The 18,247-nt window shown below is 41.4% G+C and overlaps 1 protein-coding gene across 8 annotated transcripts in view; it reads left to right on the top strand.

Annotated features, from left to right (window-relative positions):
• ABI1 (abl interactor 1) overlaps positions 1-18,220 on the top strand; it is a 146,564-nt gene extending 128,344 nt beyond the window's left edge. For 6 of the 8 annotated variants that reach the window (XM_053262377.1, XM_053262376.1, XM_053262373.1 and 3 more), the window contains 4 exons: positions 1,852-2,028; positions 5,437-5,523; positions 11,165-11,350; positions 15,710-18,220. In XM_053262377.1, the coding sequence (XP_053118352.1) occupies positions 1,852-2,028; positions 5,437-5,523; positions 11,165-11,350; positions 15,710-15,885 (626 nt within the window). In that variant the 3' untranslated portion in view covers positions 15,886-18,220. The remainder of the gene's footprint in view (positions 1-1,851; positions 2,029-5,436; positions 5,524-11,164; positions 11,351-15,709) is intronic. The other 2 variants (XM_053262375.1, XM_053262374.1) reach the window with 1 other exon arrangement.
• Positions 18,221-18,247: the final 27 nt, after the last annotated feature.

Raw genomic sequence — 18,247 nt, 5'->3', positions numbered from 1 at the left:
ACCAGCTCTCCTTTGACAATCTGGCCGAACCAGGGGCTGGTTAGACTCAAACTGGCTTGAGATCCAGTTCGAGTTCAAGCCAAACTCGAACCAAATCAGCGGAATCAGTTCTGTGCACATCCCTAGTAGGGAGTTGGAACTACTCCCCGAGGCCTGAAAGCTAATAAGGCCGCTGGATGGGAAAACAGTAATTAAGTTACTGGACTCTCTTCCCCTGTAACGGCATGCTGTCCTGCTAACGCCTGATAGTCTATTTCCTCACCACTTGTGAAAGAGCCACCCCATTCTCGTTTAATGTGCCCCCTGCTCCTTCCTTAACGAGAGGGCCCAGACACATCCTTGTGAGGAGCCTGGCACAAACCACTAAAACAAAAAACTAAAACTGGAGGACCTTGAGCATAACTTCTCCTCAGACCTCAGTCCCACATTGAAGGCCCGGCACTGAAGGTCGGCCCCCGTTGGCAGCCTGCTTCAGCGGCCGTCTGCTTGCCTACTGGCGCCTACACCGGTGGCCACACCACTGGCTGCTCCTCTGGCTTGCCCCAGTCTTTTAAAGCCCATCTTGCCAGACCCCGTCTCTCACCTGGACTCTGGCGCCTGGCTGATAAAACTGGCCCTTGCAGCTGCAGCTTGTCAGGGCAATCAGGACAGTGGCTCAAGCTGGCAGAAGGAATTCCAGCAGCAGGTCGTCTCTGCTGGTCAAGGCCGAAGGGAGGAGGGATGGCCAGCTCGGCAAATCTCCTGGCTCAGGCCAGGGAGACTTTGATGGGAAAAGAGTCCCCGGCCTCTCAGCTAGCCCCCAAGTCTTCCTTCTGTTGTTTTGCATAAAATAGTATATTGATAGAGCATGTATGGATACGTTGACGTACATGAACATCATAATATTTTAAATCCGAGCTATCACTGCCTTTTAGGAGTCACTGGAAAGAACTCCGACATCAGGAAAGAGCTTTGCAACAGGAGTTGCAAGCTGCAGGAGTCCATTTTGGATTGAAAGGATGAAATATTAGCTATGAAATAAAACTAGCAGATCATCATATGACCATCACTGCTGTTTAAGTAGAATTTAAAATGTGCAAAGTTTATATCTTTTGCATTGATCTGAAACTTGGCGAATATCTAAGCTTTGCATATTTTGGGTTAGTAAAGACTACTGATCACTCTAATTTACTGATGAAAGCTCTCTTTAGGACCCTTTCCCTCAACTTGTACATGAGAAGTGATTGAGGGTTCGTTTACCATGATTTAAAAAAAACAAAACCTTTGGACGATATGACAAGCTGATCTGGTTTGCTAGAAGTATTTTTGTTTTGGAAATGCACTGTAAAACCGATGTGTTTTCCCATTAAAAGGCGGGAAAGGAAGCTTGTTGGCATTTCAGAAAGCTCATTGTGTTTGCAGTAAGAAACAAGTCCCTCCATATTTGTTTATCTTTCCCTTGATAATATAGATAGTATTGCATCTTTACTTGTCCACTGCAAATGTAGATTACAGAATCTACAGCCTGCGTGTTTAAATGGCTGCAGCATCTCTGAAAGTGTCAAGGCTCAGTCTCTGTGATCGTTATAGCATTATGTATATTTCACTTACTATATAATATGTATAAATATACCTAAATATTTTTTTTAAAAAACCAGGGTGAGATGATCCCCACCACTTTCAGTTTAGGTAGTCTCCTTCCTAATCTTCTGTACCATGAACTCTCATCACTAGGTATTTGAGTTTCATATGTGTTGCTGTAAAGCCCACAGGCTTTAAACATTTCTTTCCTGGTTTTCTGCACTCTTTTCTCTCTAAATATTATTATTTGTAAGTCATCTCCTTGGTTCCTTTTTGGCTCCTGCTTTTCAGCTGTTCCTGGGTCAGCTCCTGGTTCCCAGTATGGCACAATGACCAGGCAGATTTCCCGACACAACTCTACCACTTCTTCAGCCTCTTCTGGTGGATTTAGGCGGAATCCTTCTGTGACTGCCCCGTTTTCTGCTCAACCTCATGTTAATGGCGGACCTCTCTATTCTCAAAACTCAAGTAAGCTGCTGGGTTACTGCAGAGCACAGGATTCCTGGGATTGCTGTGTGCAACTCAGTTTGAAGATTAGACATAGCTGTTGGTTTGTCAGTGATTTAGTAACGAAGAATATACACACTATAGGAATAGCACTTACATTTATATACCGCTCTATAGCCGGAGCTCTCTAAGCGGTTTACAATGATTTCAGCATATTGCCCCCAACATTCTGGGTACTCATTTTACCGACCTCGGAAGGATGGAAGGCTGAGTCAACCTTGAGCCCCTGGTCAGGATCGAACTTGTAACCTTCTGGTTACAGGGCAGCAGTTTTACCACTGCGCCACCAGGGGCTCTATGTATGTATGACTATGTATGACTAGAGAAGAAATCACTTGGAAGATGGAATTTTTAAAAGCAGTAACTATTGCTGTTATTATTTTTGTGCCCCGAGTAGCTCTCAATAGTACCAAAGGAATTGCCTGGAAATGTAGTGTTAGCCTTTTCTTCATCTTTAGTTGCAACAAATAGTTGTTACTGTTAAGGATGACTGTAAATTATCGGTGATCTGGATCAGATGATTATCTTCAGTGTAGCTCATAGTGTGGATGGGAGCAAAACTCTGCCCACCGGCCCTGCTGCCTCCCACATGTTCCCGTGGATGTGTTGCGTTCAGACATGACCTACATACGTACAATCCAACACATGAAGACAAAATCACATGGCTGGAGCTTATTGATGAAAGTTGACTGTTCTGGCGTACATGTTTTTTCCCTACAGGCATTGGATTGTATGCATGTATTTGAACATGATGTCCCATATGGATGTGCAACAGTTGTGGGAGCGGGATTATTGTGCTAGATAGGCAAGAGGGAAGAAGTACTTTTGATCCCTTTCATACAATAGGCCAGACCATATGGGAGAATATTGTCCTATCCAGCCCATAATTTTAAGAAATGGTAAATAAGTTGGTAGTATTAGTAAGTCTCCTTCTGTGTTCAAAGGCAAACAAGTAATACATGAAAATATAGGGAAATGGCTCTGTGACTTTCAGACTGTGGTTTTCAGTGGGATGAAAGGATCCTCATGAAAATGTCCTGATTGTCTGTCTGTTGTAATTTCATGTTTTCTTCAAAGTTTTGTTTGAACACAGGCACGGTCATTAAATGCAAGTAGCCTGATGTCCTTTTAAAAAAATAGCCTCTAGCCACTAATTTCAACATGTCAGTTGTCTTCATCTGTTTCTGAAACTTATGAGTTAACATTCTGCTCTTAACAATATCGCTTCCAGGTTTCCCACTTCCCTTGGGCTGTATTTTTCATACCAGCAAGTAGACCAAATTTGTATTTTTCAGGGCAAGAGTGGCAGAGAGTGAGGAGGGCAGAAAATCCCAGAAATAAAGGTCTGTTCAAAACAGACCATTCTGGTGGCTTTCAGTTATATTAACACTAATATAACTGAATCTAAGTTGGTTTGAAATGAGCTCAGTGCCAGAATTTGATTGTCAAAATATGAATACTGAACTCTGGCTGTGTTTTAAATTATTGCATACTTTGAAGTTTTTTAGAACCTATTTCAAATTTGCAGTTCCAGTCTTAGTACACTGCTGAATGCAAAACCTTCAGAATGTTTTGAATCTAGATTTAAGTGCTAACATTAAAATAATTCTGATTCCTAATTTTTTTGGATCTGTCTTGTTATCCCATCTAATATATTTTGAAACTAACTTGTTGATCTTACGATGAATATTTATCTACCACTTTTCAAAAATTTCCCAAAGCGGTTTATATAGATATGTATCAATCAATCAATCAGTCAATCTTGCAAAACTTCCTACTGTGGGTAATAACCAGGGCAATCTTGCGCTAATGTAAATATCATTGCACTAATGCATGGTCATTGTGCAAAGAAATTTACCTTGGTTTCAGACTAGTTTTCACATTAGTGCCAGCTCTTGCACAACTGCACAAGCCTGTTCAGATGGAGAACTCCTTGTGCAGCATGTGTTTGGGTGATTCCTTTTTCATTAGTGCAACTGCAAAAAGTCCTTTCATGAGTGCCAGTGCAGATACTACTGTTGCATACCCGAACGTCCCTTCATAGATGAAAACGGAAGCATTGGAAGGCCATAAAACTCTACATGCATTCTCCAGATCAGGGCTGCACAGCGTTGGCTCTTCAGCTGTTGCTGGACTACAACTCCCATTATCCTGGATTTGGCCACTGTTGCTAGGGATGATGGGAGTTGTGGTCCAGCAGCGGCTGGAGGAACAAGCTTGTGTAGCCCTGCTCTGGATGCACAGAAGTGAGTTTTGGAGAGATCAGAAATGCAATTTTTGTCTCGGTCTGATGTAGGTTCAGCATACTTTGGATCAGCCTGAAGAGGCTAGTGTTGCTGTACAATATTCTGTTATGCAAGTTTGAGAACTAAAGGAGGGGCATATACATGCATAAATAACATCTAGCTCTCTGGGCATCTTTTTTATATCCATACCATTTCTTTCATAATTGAATTGAGACCCATTTCTTTTTCATAAACCTCAGGAAAGAAATTAAGAGCTGATGCATTAATTGAAGCTGCCTCTTAAAGAATGCTCTAAACTCAGATTCATCGCTATGGTTTATGTAACTAGTGCCATTGTCATATTTGATTCAAGGACCCTTACTTGGTCTTGACATTCTGCTTTCAAGATTCACTATGAATCTTGGCTGCCCTGTTAGCAGCAGGGACTCCTACCCATGATAAATGCAAAATGTATTAAGAATTCTTGAAAGATGAGCAAGAATGCTGGAAGAATTATTTATGAAGCTGAAAGTAAAAAGCAGCTTCATCCTGTATCATTTTGGTGATGTTAGAATGTCAAGAAGAGACAAAACCCTTTACACATACGTCCTGGGAAATGATCAGGCCTGCCTGATGAATAGAAATGCCAGGGTTTTTCGCCAGTCCAGTTTCATACTGTAGTTCGGATTGAATTGTAAAGACTGAAACATATTTTTTAAAATCCACAGAATTTAAAAATTGATCACTTTAAAAATTATTATTATTATTATTATTAATTCAATTTCTATATGATGACAATAAATAATAGCACAAAGTTCAGTCTCGCGCTGAAGGGCAGGACCATCATCTCATCAGCTTCCACTAGAGAAATCTTTGCAATCAGACTTCAGTTTGGGTCTTTATTGGAAGAAAATCTATTTTCAGAAGTACGCATTTATGTGTGCTGAAAATTGAGTTCGGTGGTAGTTTTGTGGTGACAGCAAACTTGAAGGAGGTCCTGCTCTGTGCCTTTCTGTTGTTGTTCATAGCATATCTTGTTTTGTGGTCCATTGTTACTGACAGCTGCTTTTTGTTTTTTTGTGTGTTTTTTTTCCTTTTCCTGTATGTGTGTTTATTTCCCTGTTCTGGCGTGTGTTGCTTCCAGTTTCTATTGCTCCGCCCCCTCCCCCTATGCCTCAATTGACTCCACAGATACCTCTCACAGGCTTCGTGGCCAGGGTGCAGGAAAACAGTAAGTTCGGCCGCTCATCTTCTCCACAGCAGAGCCAACTCTCTCTCTCTCCTAGCGTGCATGGCTGGCCAGTCGGGCTCTTCGCTTAGTTTTATTGTTATGGTTTTTTGTTTCTTTTTGTGTTGATTCTTTTCCCCTACTTGAGATGCTAATTCTATCTTGCGTTCTAGTGCCAATGTGGAACTGAAGGGGAACCTTCTCTTAAACATTCTGACGCTAAGCATTACAGCTTTGACATGATTCTTACTGATCACAGTTTTGGAACTATAGGTGTGGTTGGAGTGTTGTGTGCGTATTATTTGTTCTACCCGGAGTTCCAAAACTACCCGGAGTTCAAGATGCAGTCTGGATATTTGATGGGAGAGTGATTTTGTAGAGAAATGTGGGCAGCAGGGAAAGCTGTGGTTGCATCGATGCAATTATCCCTTACGCTGTTCTCGCACCAAATCCAAAAATTGATTTTGGGATAAATAGGTTTAAAAGGTGTTTTAGGGTGTGCACTTACTCCTTTCAGTTGAGGCCTGCAAATCTAACACTTTATTGTAGCATAAATTTTCATGGATTAGAGCCCACCTTGTCGGGTGCATGAAGTGGTCACATTAGTGGCATATGTATCCTCCTGAATACAAGAGGATTTAAAAGGGGGGGGTGATTTGTTTTTTAATACTAAGTGAAACTAAAAGGTCAAGCAAGACAAAAGTTATCAGTAGTTCTATCACCATATGGTGCAAAGCACAAATAAATGCAATAGTACATCAAAATAAGCACTTTTTGACTCAAACCATAGCAAGGTTTAAAATCCTAGTTAGCAACAGATTTTCCTGGAAGATCTCTGAGTGCAGAGGAGGAGGTGGGCAATTTTCCACACCCACAGTGAGTGGTCTACCAGAAGGTTTTGTTGCTACAGATGCCACTTCATAGGTTTTTAGGTTGACAACTAGGGGGTGGGAAGCAGCCCTTTTTGTATTGTTGGATTTGGCTGGGGGCCTCTTGTTGGTGATCCTGAGTTTAGAAAGGCCTGTGCAATTGTTCTTCAAGGAGCTGAATCCAAATAATGCGCACATCTCCACTAGGGAGGGTTAGGAAATGTAGTCCTTTCTGGAACCTTCCCCATGGAGCTTAATGGAGAAAGCACTGGAAAGGACTACACTTCCCAGCGCTCTCTGACTGTGCACCTTCCAAGATGGAACTGAAACACAGCTGGGCTCTGTGCTCTTGAAACTAGTAATCAGCTAGTTTGAATGATGGGCCCTTCTCATAGCTTCATTTTGGGAATGCTCACCTCTGTGTGGTGCCAGCAAAGCAGTGCACGTTATTTGGCTTTGGCTTTTGGAATCTGAATCATTGCACAGGTCTACCCTGCAGTATGCAAGCTATTTAGTCCCAGTATCGTGTCAAAACAAGCAGTTGCCTGCTTCAGTGTGTTCCTATTTTTATGGTATCCTGAGGATACTTACCATAGTGGAAATGATAAACTGAAGGCCTGTTGAAACATGTGCCAGGAATCCATTGTGTTTGAAGATCAGAAGATACTTTGCACAATTTTAGTTTCCTGCCCTAGTTTTGTGCAGAGTTCAGGTTGGAGAAGTTAAACTTTTCCTGAGTATTGCAAGGCTGATACCAGCATGCACAGCAGCGAAAGAGAGTCTATACTGACTCATGTTAAATTCAGATTCAAAGTGTACACTTCACAAACAATCATTTTGTGGCTAATGAGTTATTCTCAGTGCTGCTGTACAGCTATGTGAAATGCATGTCTTCAAGGTTCTTTCCAGATCAGTCCAAGCAATCAGTTTCTGCATTTCTTGCTATAATATTTTTAAACAATGAATAAATGGAATTTAGCTGAAGCTAATGCAGTGTGTTAAACTGACCAGTTAAAATCTCAGCAATTTAAAGCAGTGGCATTAAGACTGCATTTGCAATAGGTTGCTTCTTTTTGGACTTGCGGAATAGAGCAGGATGGGCACAGTTATGTCATTGGTGCCAAGTTATTTTAATTCTCCAGTTCTGATACCTCTGGAAGTTTCCCATTGAACATTTATGACATAAGCCTGATTCAGACATTATGTACGTGTGATTGTACAGAAGTCTGTACACGTACCCACGTTTGTGTGAATAACTGTAACTATGTTCATTTAAAAAGTGAGCCTGGTTACAGGCCCTTAAAATGCATGGTAGGAAGTGTATTTCTTTACCTGTGTTCTGCATAACGTGAATGACTGTACCTGTGTACATTGTACACTCATTGTACGAGTGTTGAACATAACAACGTATGAATGGGCCTACTGTTTTTGCTTCAGAAGTTAAAACAGACCTTTTGATCATATAATAAACACAGGAGTTTAACTTGGTAATGTAAAAGGGACCTTGTATGTGCAAGAATTAACCTCCCCCCCCCCCCGCCCGGTTAGATATGGCTTTACCTAGGTTAGTTTCCAAACCATGCCTACAGAATTTCTTGCAGAGAGATTTCTTCCAAGGCCAGTTAATGCTCACCTCTGTGTTTGTGGAGCTAACTAAATTGAGGACATAATACATTATATCTTATATTGCCCTCTGTACAGCCACCTTAAGTGGCACAGTGGGGAAATGCTTGACTAGCAAGTAGAAGGTTGCTGGTTCAAATCTCTGCTAGTATGTTTCCTAGACTATGGGAAACATCTATATCAGGCAACAGCGATACAGGAAGATGCTGAAAGGCATCATCTCATACTGCGTGGGAGGAGGCAATGGTAAACCCCTCCTGTAGTCTACCAAAGACAACGACAGGGCTCTGTGGGCTCCAGGAGTTAAAATCGACTTGACAGCACACTTTACTTACAATTCATTTAAGGCAGTTCCTTCTCACTTTTCAGGCATTTCTAGCTGGGCAGTATAAATTTATTCTGTTCCTCTTCATTATGTTAACTTGAGCTTCTGGGTATTCTGTCAAATGGCAGGCAACAAAAACTGCAGTTAAATTACTCTTATCTGTTAGAAAGCTTTTGGGTTTTCCTCCTCAGTTAAAAACACATTAATACTAGGGCTCTTTTGTATACTAAAGAAATTTCAGTAGCTGTAATAAAACATAAATACCTTTTCTTAAAATCTAAAGAAAGATCTGACCTGAAAATAGTTTCCCTTAAAATCCCCCATGCTAGTTCCATAAAAAAATGGATTCAGTCTGTAAATTGTTTGTTTTTGTGTGCATGTCTGTCTCTCTTATGTTAAATGGATTAAGTCAATAAATTCTAGGATGCCGTCTACCAGGAATTTGTATAAATCCATTATACTAGAAGAAGCTTTCCTATTACAGCAAATCCATTCATGTTGGTAGGAACCATTCCAGTGGATTGAGCTATTTTCTTACAGGGATGATGATAGTAAGAAGCAGTTCTTGGCGACTTGGAAAAGCATAGGATAAAAAAATAATAAGCATCCTGCTGGCTCAGATCAAAGGTCCCTCTGTTCCAGCATCCAATTGCCAGATGCCATCAGGAAGCCCTTAAGCAGGGTGTGAAGGCAACAACCCTTCCCTGCTTTATGCCTTCAGCAGGTTGCAGAGGTACATTGCCTCTGGAAGTTCCATGTAGCTCTCCTTGGAATTTGAAAGAGAAAATCAATCCAAGTTATGATCCATTTAGCTTTCTTTCTTTCTTTCTTTCTTTCTTTCTTTCTTTCTTTCTTTCTTTCTTTCTTTCTTTCTTTCTTTCTTTCTTTCTTCAGTCCCATTAATTGATGGTTCTTTTCTGTTTTTGAAAGGTTAGGAAAACCTCAAAGCCAGGAAATGGTCACTTCTAGTTAGATCTCTTTATGTCTGTCTGGCTCTGTCTTACAAGGCAACATTCTGTCACATTTTCTTGTGACAAAGGGACTGGACTCTGGGACTAAAGTGAAGAGTTGAGTCTGCGTAGCTAAGAAGCTTGATTCTTAATAGTTGGGTTCACCAGGGGCAAATAACAGGTTTAAACGCCATCTGCAAAGTCTGCCTAAGTGCACCTTTTATGTTCTCTGTATAAGTGAGTAAATGGCTTTGGCAAAGTTTTGCACATGGGGATGACATCTGGCCACTGCACCCAACACTGGAGGGTCCAGTTTTCACTGCAGATTTCTTAGAGACCTGGAATATATAGACACAGACATACATCTTACAATGTGGAAACATGTTGCTAGTTATGTAGTAGTATTGTTCATCCTGACACCGCCTCCACAGAAGTTCACTTCCCTTAATCTTATTATTGCACCTGTTTCTTCCTTCCTGCTGGGGTTTAGGACAGTATATGCTGTATTTATTAATGGGAGTATTTCTGAGATTTGGAATGGGTGGTGGTGGTATATAAGTGGTTTTAACTGAATATATTGATCGGGTATTCATCCTGGTGTGCTTGATGCAACACTGGTGTAAATGGTGTAATCACATTGTTGTATTGTGTGTGAGAGAAATTGGGAAGGCACAATGACGAGTCTCCAAGTTAGGATCCTAGCTATTTTGCACGTCAAGCTATTTTAATATGCAGCCTTGTTGCAAATGGGGCAAGAATCTGTGGATTTCTTTTTAGAATGGTAGACCTTGCAAGGTTCAGGGGATTATACACTACCAGTGGTGTAGAAAGGGGCCTGTGTGCAAGAGCTGCACGTAGGCCCCCCACCTTTGGCAGGGATCACCCATGGTGCTGCTGGATTTTTTTTTGGGGGGGGGCTTTTCTTTACAATTCCAGGTGCAGCCTGGGGGCAAAGTTGAAGATGGGCACCCTGCCTGCCTTTGCCACCCAATTGCTCACCCACCTGCCAGCAATCACTAAGCCCACAGTCCTTGCACACAGCCCAGCTTGCTAGTCTTCACGAGCCTCCCCTCTGCCTGGCTTCACCTGCCTCCCTCACTTGCAGCCTCCACAACAGCTCCACATGCAGCCCAGCTTGCTAACTTTCACCAGCTGCGGCGTGGTAGGGTGATGTGATGGCCCAGCATTGGGCCATGACAACATTATACTGTCCTTCAGCCGGCGAAGGTTAGGAGCAGGTCAGAAGGCCGTGGAGGGGAAGGCCCAGGGTGGCTGGTGTTCTTAGGACACATCCACGCAATTCTGCAATATGCCCCTGCCGTACATCTGTTCCACAGACAAAGGCAGAAGAGGGAATCTTGCAGGTTCTGTGAGAAAGACCTGTCTTTCTCCTGTTAAATTCAGTGAATTCTAAAGTGGGATATGATTGATCTAGATTGTATACTATATTAGTAGCTCTCTGATTGTGTGGAACTTGAACTCAGAGTGAAAGTACACGAACATAAGAGGGTTGTTGAAACCGCTAGAATGACATGTTTGCTATTCAGCCGCCACCACCTTAGTCTTTCAGAAGTCAAGCCTTTGGCACTCTGAAAGAAAAAAACAAAGGTGCAAATATCCTTCTGATCTCTGCTAGTGATCAGTGTATGCCTTTGAGTATCTGCTTTTGAAAACCAGCATCTCTTCTTCTGTGGCTGCTCTGCGCACAGCCGTAATAGCATAGCCTTTTAACATACAAAGCGCTCGTTGCTAATCCATGCATGGAACTGTAGTGCATGCTGTCTGTTTCTGTAGAAGACGTGCAGTCGTCCCCAGAACTGTGTGTGTTTGCATTGGCACAGAACCTGACAGAGCTCCTCCTTTCACTGACTTTCTAGTTGCAGACAGTCCAACACCACCGCCGCCGCCGCCACCTGATGAGATGCCCATGTTTGATGACTCTCCACCCCCGCCACCTCCACCGCCGGTGGATTACGAAGATGAGGAAGCTGCTGTCGTGCAGTACAGTGACCCATATGCAGATGGCGATCCCGCCTGGGCCCCTAAAAGCTATATTGAGAAAGGTAAGGGAGAGAACAAAAAAGACCACAAAAGCATTCCTTGCTGCTTGCACAGCTGCTGTCGCTTTGTAGCTAAAAGTGGGCGCTTTATGCCAAGAAGTCCTCGGTTCAAATCTTACCACGAGCAAAACACCCTCGGGTTGCCTTAGCCACTGTTCTTTCAGCCTCAACTTTCCCCTCGGAAGTATGGGAATAATAATGTTGGCCTCCCTTACAGGGCTGTTATACGGATTACTGAGATAATGTATTTTCAAGTATTTTGGCTGCTTGAAATACACTCTGAACTTCTAAGTCAGGAAGTAGTCCTTGGGAGTGCATGACGCCCATCAGTACCACACAGATCTGAGATGGTAAGATTCAGGAGGCTCTTCTGAGCAGTGGGCAAACCACTGTTTCTTTTACCATCACCACTTTACCATTTTTCAGTGCAAATGAGAAAAGACACCCACTTCTCTCTGACTAGTAAGCCAAGGCAACATTTGCAGACCTTTTCCATAAGTGCCAGTGATGCCAAGTAATAAAGAGAGACCAATTTGGGAGGCGATTGTCCAGGAAACATTCCTCAGCCACACCTGCACAATAGAAACCTGGCTGCATGTATGACTTAATTCATCTAGCTCAGTGTTGTTTACTCTGAGTGATGGCAGCTTTTTAAGGGGTTTGGACAGGGGTCTTTCCCAGTCCTACCTGGAGATGCCAGGGATCGAACCTGGATCCTTCTGCCTGCAAAACGTGTGTTCTGCCAGTGAGCTAGGGCTCTTTCCCTACCCACAGGGCGCTGTCGGTGTGCCATGACACACAGTACTTGTTGCAGATACATTCTGGGGTATAGCAAAAACAGTGTGTCTGAGTGAGTGTGTCGATAAAGCTCTGCTGATTTGCAGCTGCAGTTCTCGGGTAGGGAGACTGACCATGCCAAGCATGGTCTAAGCCACTATTTCAATGCATGGCTTGTTACTTGAGCATGGCATGCACACACTTTCAGGGGCTTATATCAATATATCAAAGTGGAGTCAGATGAGAGGAATTCAATTTCCTGTCTAGACCACACTAGAGTTTCCCTCTAGTGGTGCAGTCCGTTGTGGAACAACTGAAGTAAAATAAAAATCTTTAAAATATACGCTTGGGCATGTATGGAATTAAGAGACAAATAATTCATCATGATGGGAAACAACTTGCAAATTGGATTTAGTTTATCTTGTTTGTTTCAGAAGGTTGCTTTTCTAGAAATAACTTTGCTAATGACCCAAGATGAGAGAAGTAAAATATTTAATTTACTTAAAATACAAGCCTTTTCCCCTTGCTTTTTGCAGATACGTGAAGCAATTGTGCGTAGTCTAGAACCTCTGTCCTGTTTATTAACAATCAGTGGGTGTATGCACTTAATGCTGTGCTGGATGGTGGCCTTGATGTCCCCCCACCATCCTATCCTTATAATCATAAACATTTTTCTATGACTGTGTTATGAGCACACTGCTTTCCCTCTGGGTGTGTCATCTCTCCTTCTTTCTCACCAGCCCTTTCTGCAAACAATACCACTACTACAAATCATGAAAGCCAGGTCTACAGTTTATAGAGGGAAGAACCTGTCCATTCTATCAGTGTGTCAGCACTATGAAGAGTGGGCTTTAAAATTAGCAGTGACAACGAACAAAAACAAAGATCTTTTGTCATTTTGCCCTTTGAACTAACATAGAGTACTATGCTGAGCAAAGAGGCACCTTTTAAAAGTGATTGTAGTGATCAGCCTCTCCTCCCTCTAAAGAGTTAACAGGGAGTGAACCCTTGTCTCGACTAACAGGCTGGTGAACTCCAGGGCAGCCAATCAGTACACCAGGTGGGTGGGACCTAAAGAGAGGTTGCTGGGAATTTTGGGAACAAGAAGGGCAGTCTTTGTTGGAGAGAAGAGCATGCAGAAAGTGAGGGGCAATGGAGTTTTGCTCCCTCATGGTCGAAGCCAGCATGGAGGTTTATCTCATGGAATAACTCTGTAGATCCTTAAAAGAAAGGATTGCAGGAAGCTTGATTCTCATCAGGAATTGGGTGAGTTCAAGGAAAAGGGAATTCAGCATAGGGAACAGTTTGTTTAGTCAGACTGTGCGTTAGGAACTGATATTTGTGTGTGTGCTTTTGCATATTCCTGATACTGTTCTATTATTGTTTACCTGCAATGTAATTAAAATAAGATACACTACCCTACGCTCAATCAACCCTACCTAGGGCGTTGCAAAAGACACTATAAACATTTAAGCGTGCCTAAGACAACCTATTTTTACAACCTACTAAGTATTTTTGAGTGTATCTAAGAAAGCTTAGAAGCCTCACATGGAAGCAGTCTGTAGTAATTGAATTAAACTGCTTTTTTGTTCTTTCCTTTTTACAAGTTGAGTTGGTTTTTAACTCAAGAAAAAAGAGAGGGCAGAAAGGGGATTTCTCTGGTACAAAAGCGTCCTCAAGTACTCAGCAGTTATCTATTTCCTCATCACGTGTAACTCTACACGGGGAAGGTTTTTGTATTTATCCAATAGCAAAATAAAGAGAGTTTTCCCTGGGATTCCACCCCGAGCCCAGGGAGGTTCAAGCTCTGTCGATAAGGAGTGGTGGTGGCAGCATTTTAATTCTACTGGAAATATAGGTTAGTTTTAGGAGAAGCCTAGCCAGGCCGTGCATCAGGGATGATTCTTTATCCTCACCCCCCCCCACCCCTCACATGAGCTACTCTGAGACAAAGGCTTTAATCTGCTACAGTGATTCTCTTATATTTAGCACGGGGAGAGCAACTTGCCCTATCCAACCCCAACACAGCATTTCTCCAATGGCTGTTGCTGATGTCTGCCTTATGTTTGTTTTTCCATTAGGAGCCCTCTGGGGACAAGGAAACATCTTATTTATTATTTTTCTATGTAAACTGCTTTGGAAACTTCTGTTGAAAAGCGGTATATAAGTAGTAGTAGTAATACAGCAATAAGACAGCCTCCTCTATTGACAGTTAACGTCAAATTAATATAGGAACTTACATTCTTTTTTCTGTTATCAGCTCAATTTGGTAAATCTTCTAAACATTTATCAGAATTTCCTGTTGGTGGCACGGCATCTTTAGTTAGTACTAGGGAGCACCACACAGTGACAGGACAGAGGATCTGGAATCTGCCATGGTGGCTTGATTTGAATGTCAGAAGCAATGTTCATGCAATTTTATTGCCCTGCCTCGGCATGCTTTTTTGTCCTGGTATTAGGTGTGTGTTCAATGTACCCCAAGGTTTTGAGGAGCATGTTTTTAACAATGGAGGGTCCAGACTGAGATTCTATCATTACTAATCCTAAATAATATGAAGAATGATCCATTTACCATTCCTAATATTTTACTTATATTGCATAATAATAAAGAGGAGGAGGAGGGGCCATAGCTCAATGCAAGAGCACCTACTGTGCTTGTACAAGGCCTCCAACTCCAGGGAGGGCTGGGAATGGGAAATGCACTATCTGAAACACTGGAGAGGAGTTGATAATCAATGTAGACAGTACTTACCTACATAGACCAATAATATGACTCTGGATAAGGCAGCTGTGTATGGGCAATTCCAAGGGTAATGGGATCAGGCACATTACCTCCCCCCCCCCCCCCCAAGAACCATAGCCATAAGCAGCTGTTCAAGTTGATATCATATATGCCCACTGGCAAGAGAAAATCTACTATAAGGCTGTATTTTTACACTTAAGTATTAGTGTCTGAAATATGCAAAATATGTTGGTAATGGAATCAGAAGCAATGTCCAAAAGTTTTGAGTCTGTTACTGATGTATTTTTGCACATTTTGGACACTATATTTAATGGTTTTGTAAAAATATGGGCTTATATTATCTTACCAGTGGGAATATGTAACATCAACTTGAAAATTTGCTTATGGCTACAATTGTTGAAAAAGTGATGTGCCCGATTCTGTTACCCTCCGAATTGCCCATGTGTTAATATATGTTCAAGGGAAACCTATGATGCTGCCTGGTAGTCATACTGTTAATCAGTGTTATCTCCTGACTAGCAGCAGCTTTCCAAAGCATCAAGCAGGGGTTTTTCCTCACCCCTGCTACCAATACCCTTTATCAGAAGATACTAGAGCCTGAATTTGGGACCTTCTGGATACAAAGCATGTGCTGTACCACCCAGTCTCTCAGATAGAATGTAGAAGCTGCAACTTGCCAGGTTAGTCTGGTTCATGTCATTTGCTAGTTTTATCTCTGCCCATCTTGTAATTCTTTTGCAGGGTAGGTTTTCTGCAAAATCAGTCAAATGCAGAGTAGCCATAAAAGCTGTTTTGAGACTGGTTTAGGCAAAGTAATTTATTTGATTCTCTCCAATTTTCAGTTGTTGCCATATATGACTACACAAAGGACAAAGATGATGAGCTGTCATTCATGGAGGGGGCAATCATTTATGTGATAAAGAAGAACGATGATGGCTGGTATGAAGGAGTTTGCAACAGAGTGACAGGCCTGTTTCCTGGAAACTATGTTGAATCAATCATGCACTATGCGGATTAAGTTCTCGCTTCAGGTCAGGTCTTGTATTCAATCATGCCATAATATTTACGAGGGGTAACTAAACGGTTAACAGTTGTCTTAATACTCTTTAAAAACGTGCCCATCCTTTCAGGCCATACTGTTTAAATGGTATGATTGAATGTTCATCTGTAAGCATTTGTCTCTGCAGAATTTGTAAAACGAGCAATTGTTTATTACTGATTATGCTTATTTACTTATGCATTGTTGATTTTTGACCAGCCTAACTATTCTGGGGAAATAGGGTATATATTTAATGACTCATGATTCAAATTGTGCCATTTCGATCTTTTTCAGTGCAGCATGGTAAACTAACAACTATGTTAGACTAACATTAAAAATGTGGTTGAAAAGTTTGATAGTGCTGGTCATTTACCTTTGTTTAGACTCTTGCTCATCCTCAAACTATAGTATTTGTTTAAAAGCATGCATAAAACTTATGTATTGAATTATACTTTTTTCTTCAAAAATCCAAGATGCTTCCAATTTGTTGTAATCTTTTACCTGGAGTACTTTCACAAAGTCTATTCCAATGAGTCATTTGAGCCTCTGAGGTGTCCATGTGAATCAAAAATGGGTGGTCTTATGTATGTGTAATTTGTACCTGAGTTTTTTATGAGTAAATTTGCATTGACTTTTCCATTCATAAATACATAAGTGAACCAAAGGTCTTGTCCATTACTTTGTTGACTTGCCTTGCAAAGCAATATTAAAGTGTTGACTTAGCAAAATCTCATCAGCAGAGATACTTTTAAAAATTCCAACTCTAAAACTTAACAGCCCATGAAGAAAAAACCAAATTTCTCTAAGTCCACCTTGTGTAAAATAAAAACTACTTGGCATCATTCATCAGGATAGGAAACGCTAACTGTTTCTGGACAATGCTGCCAGTCTGTCTTCAGGAAGTCAGCGTCTTAAACTGTAGAAGAATACAATGGGAGAACAGAGGGCAAAAAGCTTATGGGGGTGGGGATTTGTACAGTGGCTGACAAACTGTGTAATGTTACATGTGTGGCGGAACATAACGTTTGCAAGTTGTACAAGAGCAAAAGTTGAGCAAACAGAGTTGCATGAAAATAAAGCTATTATAATGGCTTCACAGCCAACTATTGTGCAACTGCACAAACATGTCAGCCAGTACATTTTGGCTATGGGAAGCAATACTCACACCTCATCTGGAATCTTTCAGATGCTGCCCTTAATCTGGGGAACTCTGTGTGCAGAAAAAATCTGTGCCTCTTCCTACATGAGTTATCACCCTAGCTGAGGATATGATCAGCAGTCTATGCTGATCAAACACAAGGTGGGAAAAAGGTGCCTGTTTCTGCTTTTCACTGGCCCTCTTCTCTAATTACATTTTAAGTAGTGTGCATGTATGGTGCAGAAGCGCCTTGGCAGTGCCCAGGGATCAGGTGTAGATCCTTCCTTCCCTTTGGTAGGGTTCTGCTCTTCCAATGGAACCTTGTCAGGTGTGATTGCCTTTAGAGAAAAGAGTTTTATAGCCTAACACATTCCACAACATGCAGGTGTAAGTGAACAATCAATCACAAATGACTTGTTTACCACCTTATTTTAAAGCCTTGACCACTTAACTATGAAGGTCTCAAGTACTGCTGAGAATGAAATTGCATATTTGTAAAAGTTGCTACTGATTTGTCTTCATCACTGTATTTAAATAGCTTACTGCAAGAGGCAGCCATGAAGACACAGTGTGTGGGCCCAAACAGACAAGTAGTAGAGGAGAGTTTGATGGTGGGACCCAGTCTCCTAAGGAGCCAAACATGCCAGCTTGAGGAAGGACACTAGCAATCACAGCTTGTTTTGCTTTTTTTTCTTAGAAAGCACATGCACTTCATTGCACCTCCATTTTTGAGTTTGAGCACAAGGTCAGATGACATACTTCTGGTCTCAGCTTGTACAAAACTTGTTATTGTTTAGCTTATCTAAGACAGAATGTGATTTAGTAAGGGATTTTACTATATGTAGTAAGGATTTATTTTGGACTTAAGCACTGACCTAATGGGTGTTAAACATTTAAAACAATGAAAAAGCAGGTGTGAGTGGTTGCAGTAACTCATTTTCTAATGTGACATTAAACACAGAAACATCCCTTGCCTTCTTCCTTAAATGAACCTAATTATATTAAATGCTTTCTTGCCTTTTCCTAATTGTTAACCTGTTATTTCTGAAATCAATTAGCAACCAGTAAAACCTATCTGTATTTCTTTTATAAATTGGAACATCTTTTAATTTGTATATAATCTGTTTAATTACAAAATTTATGTACAGTCTTTTATAATAAACCATTCTCCTTTAATATTCTGGGTATGCTGCAATTCTAAGT

The sequence above is a fragment of the Hemicordylus capensis genome, chromosome 6, assembly GCF_027244095.1.
Source record: "Hemicordylus capensis ecotype Gifberg chromosome 6, rHemCap1.1.pri, whole genome shotgun sequence".
Taxonomy (NCBI): domain Eukaryota; kingdom Metazoa; phylum Chordata; class Lepidosauria; order Squamata; family Cordylidae; genus Hemicordylus; species Hemicordylus capensis.
This window is presented reverse-complemented; position numbering and strand designations above follow the sequence as displayed.